The sequence below is a fragment of the Meles meles genome, chromosome 6, assembly GCF_922984935.1.
Source record: "Meles meles chromosome 6, mMelMel3.1 paternal haplotype, whole genome shotgun sequence".
Classification (NCBI taxonomy): domain Eukaryota; kingdom Metazoa; phylum Chordata; class Mammalia; order Carnivora; family Mustelidae; genus Meles; species Meles meles.
In genome coordinates, this window is record NC_060071.1 from 57,134,323 (window position 1) to 57,144,095 (window position 9,773).

General features: G+C 40.9%; 1 protein-coding gene across 3 annotated transcripts; it reads right to left on the reverse strand.

The window, feature by feature from the left end:
• Nucleotides 1-316: 316 nt before the first annotated feature.
• EMC4 (ER membrane protein complex subunit 4) lies at nt 317-6,321 on the reverse strand. 3 transcript variants are annotated; one of them, XM_046007958.1, is made up of 5 exons: nt 6,123-6,319; nt 5,676-5,790; nt 1,563-1,716; nt 1,113-1,273; nt 317-868 (listed from the first exon to the last, which is right to left on the reverse strand). In XM_046007958.1, exons 1-5 carry the CDS (start codon nt 6,206-6,208, stop codon nt 833-835), a joined length of 552 nt encoding a protein of 183 aa, XP_045863914.1. In that variant the 5' UTR covers nt 6,209-6,319; the 3' UTR covers nt 317-832. The 3 variants fall into 3 exon arrangements, with proteins under 3 accessions (XP_045863914.1, XP_045863916.1, XP_045863915.1); XM_046007960.1 differs by lacking the exon at nt 1,113-1,273 and having other exon boundaries at nt 6,123-6,321; XM_046007959.1 differs by lacking the exon at nt 6,123-6,319 and having other exon boundaries at nt 5,668-5,790.
• Between the last annotated feature and the right edge of the window lie 3,452 nt (nt 6,322-9,773).

Below are 9,773 nucleotides of genomic sequence, written 5' to 3' on the forward strand. Positions count from 1 at the left end.
TAAGATCCGGCTTTTAAGTCTTAGCTAAAATTTACCAGGGCAGGTTATAGCTATCCATCCTCCAGTTGCTGGCCCTCTGCCTTCTGAAGCTATCTTAAAAGCTGAAGTTTGAATTGCAGCTCAACAGGTGTCCGGTTTCTCTTGGCAGGGGAAAGATCACTACCTTGTATCTTCCTTTGCCTCAGATTCTGTGGCCCCAACTAGCCCACCAATCCTCACTCCCCCTAAATGTGTTAAAAACCCCTTTTTGTGGATATTAAAGTAGCAATTACACTGTAAGCATATTTATGTGCTCTTTTTGTCTGGTTTGTTTTTCTTTTCATCATGTATAATCTGAATCCAGCATTAGTTTCTCACATCTTCCACAAGTGTCTCCCAACAGAATTTCTACGTCCCAGCTTGTGTTAAATAGAAGTGAAATATTAAGGAAAATAGATTTAAGGGAAACCTGTGCAACTTTTTTTAAAGCATTGTTCTCAACCATTTAATTTATTGAAAGGAGATGCTGCTGTGGTTCTTGATTTAGCAGCAACCATTCTTTTGTTTACATAGTTACAGTTTTGTTGTTTTGCTCTGTACTGGAAACATAAATAAAGTTTTCTACATTATTTTCAGTCAAGGGTTGTTGTGGTATAGTTTCTTTGTGTTTGGAGTGATACATATATTCTTTCCGGGATTCGTCTCCTCACCATAGAGTAAAGAGAGCTTTGGGCTCCTTTCAGCATGAGTGATAACGTTAAGAGTTAGTATGCTGAGAAGGAGCCACTGGGCACAAAAAGAAGGTTGTAAATGAGATCCCGATACACAGGCACCAGGGGCTTCCTTCTCCTCTTCACAGAAGCAGTCCTCCACCACTGAACTCCATCCTCTGAAACAAGAAAAGGTAAACAGGTGATTGGTGAATTGGTGTTGAACTAACTTATAGAACCAAGTACTTTATTTAATCACAGGCTCTATTTAGCCTTATCCTTAAAAAATTAACAACTTCCAAACTCCCAAGGGATCTTATTTCTTAGGAAATAAGCTCTAGTACCAACTCAAACCCCCCATCATCAGATGGGTCTGCTATTTACATTACAACTGCCCAAAATTTAACTTCTCCTTTGCCTTACCTCAGGGGGCTCAATGAAGGCTAACCAGTCTGATGCATGTGTAGGCAACAGTCCCATTGACTGGCACTTATAAACAGCCAATGCCAAACCCATGAGGTTTCCAATGAGATACACCAAACCCTGAAGAAACTTCTGGCTTGAACTTTCTAGCATCTTGAAAGCTGTTGGGGTAATAAAAAGTGTCAAAACCAAAACAACTTTTTAAAAACAGGACATATGTTAAAATAATAGAGATCCAAAGTAAGAGCAAATAGGACCATTAAAAGTGAACAAAAAGACATGATAAGCTCCATTTCCCTCCACCATGCCACCACCTCTACTGTCACCACCCTGCACACCCTCCTCCCCGCAACTAGCCAAAAGCAATACGAAAGATTTTCATGGGTTTCACTAAAATTTGTCTTTAATTCTTAAGATTTAAGAAAGGGTTGTTGTATCAAGAATACTTACTGGCTGAAATGGCCATAAGTGCCTGAATGGGCCGCCAAGCCATCATGCACACCATCATAGTAGGGAAGATGGAGATAGTATTGCCTGCCATGTACATGATGAAGAGGTTCATTGGAATCTGCTTGAGGGGACCCAAGGCGATGTCCCAGCAGCGCTAAAACAAAACACAATTTTAACCTATGATCTCTATCTTCAGTACTGCATTTAAAAAAAATTTTTTTAATTAACATATAATGTATTATTTGCCCAGGGGTACACGTCTGTGAATCATCAGGCTTACACATTTCACAGCACTTACCATAACACATACGCTCCCCAGTGTCCATAACCCAGTCACCCTATCCCTAACCCACACCCCCCAAACAACCCTCAGTTTGTTTCGTGAGATTAAGAGTCTTTTATGGTTTGTCTCCCTCCCGATCCTGTCTTGTTTCATTTTTTCCTTCTCTACCCCCCATCAGTCCCCCGCCCTGCCTCTCAAATTCCTCATATCAGAGAGATCATAAGATAACTGTCTTTCTCTGATTGTTCAGTCCCACATTTATTGATGTTAAAGTCAAATAAACACAATTCCCAATTCTGTGCTCCTGACTGAGCTGACTCCTGTTCCACCACCTCTGTCTGCCCTTCTCCATGTTGTCACAGGAAGCTTGTTCTTCTAAAAATAAGGCATCCTCACCATTTGTTATATTTTTTCCTACTGGTTTTTCAGACGCCATTTTTCCCCATGATCTAGCTTAAAAAAAAAAAAAAAAAAAAGACTTCCCTACTTTTGTTCTTATGCTTCTGCATCTCTCCTTGCCCCATCTAAAACTGAATAGGTAAATCCACAGGGTGGGAGATTAGCACACCTCAATCAATAAAAGAACAAGCTGAGGGGTGCCTGGTGGCTCAGTGGGTTGAGCCTCTGCCTCTACCTCAGGTCATGATCTCAGGGTCCTGGGATCGAGCCCCGCCTCTGGCTCTCTGCTCAGCGGGGAGCCTGCTTCCCCCTCACTCTCTGCCTACTTGTGATCTCTCTCTCTGTCAAATAAATAAATAAAATCTTAAAAAAAAAAAAAAAAAGAACAAGCTGACAAATGATATTAAGATCTAAATGACATTATTAACAAATTTAACTGACATAAACAGAACACTGCATTTGGAGAATTCACATTCTTTTCAAATACACATGGGACATTTACAAAAGCTGACCACTTGCTGACCCTTGAAGAAAGTGTCAACGCAAAGAACCCAAATTATACAAAGCATGTTCTTTTATTATGCAATTAAGCTAAAATCAGTAACAAAAAGAAAACTGAAAATTCCCTACACATTGAATTAACAAATGTATTCTAAATAATCCATAAATAAATTACAATGGAAATCAGAAATACTGTTAACTGATAACAAAAAGCCACATATTAACATTTGTGGAACACAGAGCACTGAAAATTTTATAATAAATACATATTTAGAAGACTAAAAGTGTCTATCTCTTCCTTTTTGCAATTTTTGTAAGTTTAAAATTCCATTTAACATGCAGTGTAATATTGGTTTCATGTGTACAATAAAATGACTCAACACTTCCATACAATGCTTAGTGCTCATCACCTCTTTTATCCATCCCCCGACCCACCTCCCCTCTGGTAACCATCAGTTTGTTCTCTATAGTTAACAGTCTGTTTCTTGGTTTGGCCCTCTCTCTCCTTTTCTTCCCTCTTTGCTCATTTGTTTCTTAAATTTCATGTATGAATGAAATCATATGGTATTTGTCTTTCTCTGACTGACTTAATTTACTTAGCTTTATACCCTTTAGCTCCATCCATGTCATTCTCAGCATCTATTCAAGTTAGAAAAAGGAACACATTAAATTCAAGGAAATGAAAAGGAAAAATGAGAAAAATTAATTTTTCTTTATATTTTATTTATTTATTTGACAGAGAGAGATCACAAGTAGACAGAGAGGCAGGCAGAGAGAGAGAGAGGGAAGCAGGCTCCCTGCTGAGCAGAGAGCCCCATGCGGGACTCGATCCCAGGACCCTGAGATCATGACCTGAGCCGAAGGCAGCGGCTTAACCCACTGAGCCACCCAGGTGCCCCAATTTTTCTTTAAATCAACAAGGCTAAAGGTGCTTTCTTTTAAAGATTAATAACATCAATACTGGTGAACCAGATGAAGGAAAAAGAAGAGAACTGTGCAACAGAATGAAAGAGGGAAAATTCTATATTCTTGCAGTGTATTAAAGTGATCATATGAGCGCCTGGGGGGTTCAGTTGGTTAAGTATCTGCCTTTGGCTCAAGTCATGATCCCAGGGTCCTGGGATCCAGTCCCACCTTAGGTTCCATGCTCAGTGGGGAGCCTGCTTCTCCCTCTGTCCCTCCCCCTGCTCATCATCATCTATCTCTCTCAAATAAATAAAATCTTATAAATTTGGGGAAACGGATAAATTCCTAAAAGAAATATCTAATGGCATAGTAAATTGAATATTTAAATAGTCATAAAACTGTTTAAGAAACTGAATCTATAATTAAGCCCAGATGGTTTCTCTTGGCAAATTCTGAACATTTTTTTTTTAAGATTTTATTTATTTATTTGACAGACAGAGATCACAAGTAGGCAGAGAGGCCCACAGAGAGAGAGGAAGGGAAGCAGGTTTCCTGCTGAGCAGAGAGCCTGATGCGGGGCTTGATCCCAGGATCCTGGGATCATGATCTGAGCTAAAGGCAGAGGCTTTAACCCACTGAGCCACCCAGGTGCCCCAAATTCTGAACATTTAAGGAAAAAATAAACCCAGTCTTATATAAAAAATGAACATTCTACAACTCATTATATGGGGCCCCATAAATACCAAAAACCTGACAAGGACATTATGAGGGAAGTTTATAAATCGATACCACTCTTGAATCTAAATGCAAAAATCCTACTAAACAAAATATTAACAAAGTAAATCTAGCAATATTAGAAGAATATATCACTATCCATTTCAGCTTATTCATGTTAAAAGAAAAAGTGATATTTGTAAGCAGTTCCCTGGTGTGTCACTTATATAAAAGATCATTTATCTGGGAATTTAAAGATCAAACCTGCCATGAAACAAAACTGTTCTAACATAAGTATAATAACCTACCTTCAAAATCAGGCCATTTTAATCATACTTTCATGTTATTGTTCATATTACAATTTGCTGTACCACAATGAAAAATGATAAAACTGTTCAAGAAAAAGACTGATACCAGCTGTGATTTTCATGTAAAAATCACTGCATTTCATGAAATGAAGATCACTTAGTATTTAACAATATTAAGGCTAAGAGGAAAGAAAGTGCCAGGCACTGTTCTGGGCACTTGGGAGACAAATTCTGCTCTCTTGGACCTTACAAGTGTAAGAAAGTAATAACTATATCATATGTATGAATGACATGGAGAAATGCAGTTAGTAGGAAAGGATAAGTAGGAAAACAGGATAGAGAGTGCCATAAGTAGGCTTCTCTAAGAAGGTAATATTTGAGAGACCTAAGGGAGATAAGAGAGCAAGTCACACAGATATCTGGGTGAAGAATATTCCAGGAAGAGGGAAAGAATATATACAAAAGTATGAGATGGAAGCCTGCCTACCTTTTCAAGGAGCAGCAAGGAGACCATTCCGACTAGAGTGGAATGAAGAACAAAGGGGAAAGTGGCAAGAGAGGGTGGCTAGTGTCAGACTAGAACAATAGGTAAGATAAGAAGTAGAGATAAGCAGCAAAAATTTTAGTCTGTTTTGAAGATAAAGCCAAAAGAATATCCTGACACACTGGTAAGGGAACTAGAGTAAAAGGATGACTTCAGGGGCTCCTGGGTGGCTCAGATGGTTAATAAAATCTTAAAAAAAAAAAAAAAAAAAAAAGGATGACTTCAACTGTTAGGCACTGGCACCAATAGATAATTTTCAATCTACTTTCTTCTATATTCAAGCATCTTTTATTTTTCCAACTATTAAGCACTTTTACTACTGTAAATTAATCTCAAGCAGTTTACCAATATCAGGGGCAAGAGTCCCACAGTAGGATTCACATGCTGCCTGGGAGAGGAGGGTGGAGGCGTAGGTCAGGACTGGCCTAAAAACTATTGTGATATCTATACCTCTGTACCTTCTCCACCAGGATCCGGTCTGTCTCTTGCACGCTGGTATCAGGCACTTGCTTGTCCAAGTAACCCACAGGGTACAGCGAGTCTCCCTGGCCACCGCCCCGGTCACTTCGGCTCCTAAAGAACCAAACGAAGAAACTAAAGCTGCAGGCTCCCACATTTCATATCCCACATTCCGTTCTAATCATAGGCATAAGGACCCTCAGATACACCTGCCCAGATTAGAGCAAGCCCTCTCGTGGGTTCGTCAGAACTTTGTCTATTGGGAATAATGAAATAAGCATCTTTTGAACAACAAAAACCTCCACGGAGAAGCCGCTGGCTCCCCGGGAGCCGTCTTTATGCCACCCATCATTTTCAGAGAGTTGTACTTGAGGGGTCAGGTTTTATTCCTCTGCGGCAGTTCTGGGGTAAAAGCTCTGTTACCGAGCTTCGCCCGGGCTCCTCACCTGCTGCCTCCTCCAGGCCCGCTCAGCTCAATGGCCCACTTGAAGCGCCGGCCTCGGTTGGCCACCAGGCTCCCCTGGGCCGTCATGGCAACGGCCTCCTACCAAACCTTTGAAACTCCTTACTCTAAAGCGGGTCCCAGGCCCAGGTCCACTGACGGCCGCTATTTCTTGGTCTTACTCCGCAAGCCCGCTTCCGGCGCGCGGCATAGACGTCACTTCCACCCCGGAAATTGGCGGGCGGAGGATGGACTAGAAAGTACGGGCATCCGGAGAAGCTGAGTGGAGAGAGAATCTGACCTTACCCTCCTCTTTTCTTTTTTTGTAAAGATTTTATTTATTTATTATTTATTTGACAGAGAGAGAGATCACAAGTAGGCAGAGAGAGAGGAGGAAGCAGGCTCCCCGCGGAGCGGAGAGCCCGATGCGGGGCTCGATCTCAGGACCCTGAGATCATGACCTGAGCCGAAGGCAGTGGCCTAATCCACTGAGCCACCCAGGCGCCCCACCCTCCTCTTTTCTGAAGATCCTTGTTGTGTGTTCCCTGACCTCTAAGGTGCGCTTGCGGGACAGGGGGCAAGTCCATACTCACTCTGGGTTAGGAATTGAAGCCAAGGACACCTTCTTGAGTTGCCTTCGCGCTTCCTTGAAGACCTGATTGAAATCCTTCAACCTGGTTTCACCATGGGTTTTGTGTGATCTTGAGCAAGTAATTTTGTAGCTTCCGAGTACTGAATGTCTGCCATGTCCCAAGAGCTTTGTGTTTATTAAGTCACATTAACCCTGCGAGGTAAATAGTTCTATGCGCATTCTGCCCCAAAGCTAGGAAGCAGTGTGAACGGGGGAAGGCTCATGGGTCTGAGAATCAGATGGGCTCCTTTTGAATCCTGGCTTCTTTACTCGATTCTGTGACTTTGAAAACGTTAAATATTTAGCGCTTCAACCTCTTCCTATGTAAAAGTTAGATTATCTATTTTCGAGGCTTGTGAGGTTAAAGGAAGTGCCCGCCACCTATGCATGATTTTTTTTTTTTTTTTTAATTAAAAAATGCACACTGGGGGCGCCTGGGTGGCTCAGTGGTTTAAAGCCTCTGCCTTCGGCTCAGGTCATGATCCCAGAGTGCTGGGATCGAGCCCCGCGTCGGGCTCTCTGCTCCGCAGGGAGCCTGCTTCCTCCCCTCTCTCTCTCTCTGTCTCTCTGTCTGCCTGCCTCTCTGCCTACTTGTGATCTTGGTCTGTCAAATAAATAAAATCTTTTTAAAAATTTTTTAAAAATTAAAAAAAAAAAGCACACTAGTGGGGCGCCTGGGTGGCTCAGTTGGTTAAGCCTCTCCTTTCCCCTCAGGTCTCGATCTCAGGGTCCTGAACGGAGCCCTCTGCTGGGCTTCCTGCTCAGTGGGGAATCTGCTGCTCCCTCTTTGTCTCTCCTCCCCCCTCCCATCTCCTGTTCGTGTTCTGTCGCTCATGCACTCTCTTTCACTCTCTCAAATAAATAAATAAAATCTTTTTTTTTTTAAAAAGGCACACTGGTGATCGGATTTCGTATTGAGTTGTATACCTGTATAATAATATAACCTGTTATTGAATATTTGTTTCCCGTTTTTCCCTCCTTTTATGAAGTGTTTATAAACATTTCTTTTCTTATTTCCTTAAGTTAAATTACTAGAAATGCAGTTGCCGGATCAAAGACGATGCACATTTCAAAGGAATTTTAAAATACCTGCTAGCAAAATCGCACCTCTTTGCGTTTCACCAGCTTTATAATATTTTTAAATTGGCGGTTTGAAAATGGTACCGTATTTTCAAACCCTAATTCCTTTGGCTCCAAGTTATTTGATATGATTGTGTGGGAGTGAGGGAAGAGGAGTGCTGTGAGAGTGTGGTTGGAAGGTAAGGTTGTAAAGGGCCAATTAATGAGTTTGGACCATTGAAAGTGATGGTGAACTGGAGATGCTGAAGTTTCCACCCCTTTTATTTTCTGACTTTAAAAAGATTTGTGTTCATAGAAGACTGTTTGAATAAGGCAGTAATTGAAAAGGCTTTCCCCCTTCCAGTACATTCTAAAATGTTTATCTGATCATTGGAAGACGAAATTGTGGATTGCTTTCCTGTTTCTTTCTACTTTTCTGCCTTTATCTGTTGTCTCTGATGAAACTTTGAGACTGATCTCAGATTTCACATGGGTCTTGACCCTACTGGCCAATCTTTGTCCCAGTGAAATCTGCGTAATAGCACTTACCACATTGCATTTGTGTTTGTTGACATTCTCTGAGCACGTATCTACCTCCTCTTACTGCACTCTGTCCTAAATTCCTTGATGTTAGGATACATGTTAATTATATTTGATTCCACTACCTAGAACATAATGTATTGAATGTTTAGTGAATGTGAGTAAATTAATTGAAAGTAAATACAATATAGAACTCAATATACTATAATTACATTTATGTGAAAAAAAAAGTAAAAACTAGAAGGGAATACATTTTAGAATATTATATGTTATATCCAATTAATGGCTTTCATGCGACTTTTTTTTAATATTCAAGCTGTTGTTCTGCTTCTTAAATAAAGTATAAAGGAACACTTTTAAAAACATTGTCAGTCATTCAAATCATGTATTCCTTCCCTTTAAAAGTACTCCCCCATGTACTATAAAAATGTTTCAACTATAACCCAAATCAAGGTTGCTTTGGCCTCAGGTTAGTACATGTCATTTCTTCCTTTATCCTAGGAACCCTCATAGTGTTGTTTGCTAAAACATGTTCCAAAGAACATGAAGACTGAGGTGAATATTGGAACTGAACTGAAGAAGGATTCCAAGGTCAAACACATCTAAGAAAAACTACAGATGCTATTCTGCACACACACCATAGATATTCTCAGTGAAAGAACATTAAAACCATGAGAAATGATTCAATAAAGAATCTCCTTTAATTCTGCTTCCCATTCCCCTAAATGAGAAGCTCCCCCCCCCCTTTTTTCCCTTATCACATCTAGTAAGTTCCTATGGAGTCAGTGTTCCATACAATACAATGAAGGCAACTTCCTTTAAGCATGGCTAGAATTTTTCAGAACGATGAAGGTACTTTTTTTTTTTCTTTTAAGATTTTATTTATTTATTTGACAGAGATCACACGTAGGCAGGCAGAGAGAGAGGAGGAAGCAGGCTCCCTGATGAGCAGAGAGCCCAATGCAGGGCTCTATCCCAGGACACTGGGATCATGACCTGAGTCAAAGGCAGAGGCTTTAACCCACTTAGCCACCCAGATGCCCTTTTTTAAAGATTTTATGTATTTATTTGGAGAGAGTAAAAGAGCACAAGCAGGGGGAGCGGTAGAGGGAGAGGGAGAAGCAGGCTCCCCGTAGAGCAGGGAGCCCAATGTGGGATTCGATCCCAGGACTCTGGGATCATGAACTGAGCCACCCAGGCACCCAAGATGAAGGTACTTCTTGAAAAGCTCTGCTTTTTTTTTTTTTTCCTAAGATTATTAGAATATAAGAAATGATAGAGCCTTTATAAAAGTGGAGTTTCAAGTTTAAAAGTTAAAGTCAAAGATTCAGGGGCTCCTGGGTGGCTCAGTGGGTTAAGCTCTGCCTTCAGCTCAGATCATGATCTCAGGGTCCCGATCAGCCCCACATCGGGCTCTCTGCTCAG

Coding starts and splice junctions, on each gene's coding strand:
- EMC4 (XM_046007958.1), bottom strand. CDS start 6,208: ATGACGGCCCAGGGGAGCCTGGTGGCCAACCGAGGCCGGCGCTTCAAG. Junction 1,274..1,562: donor ACTTATGGCCATTTCAGCCA/GTAAGTATTCTT, acceptor TTACCCCAACAG/CTTTCAAGATGCTAGAAAGT. Junction 869..1,112: donor CCTTCATTGAGCCCCCTGAG/GTAAGGCAAAGG, acceptor TTCTTGTTTCAG/AGGATGGAGTTCAGTGGTGG.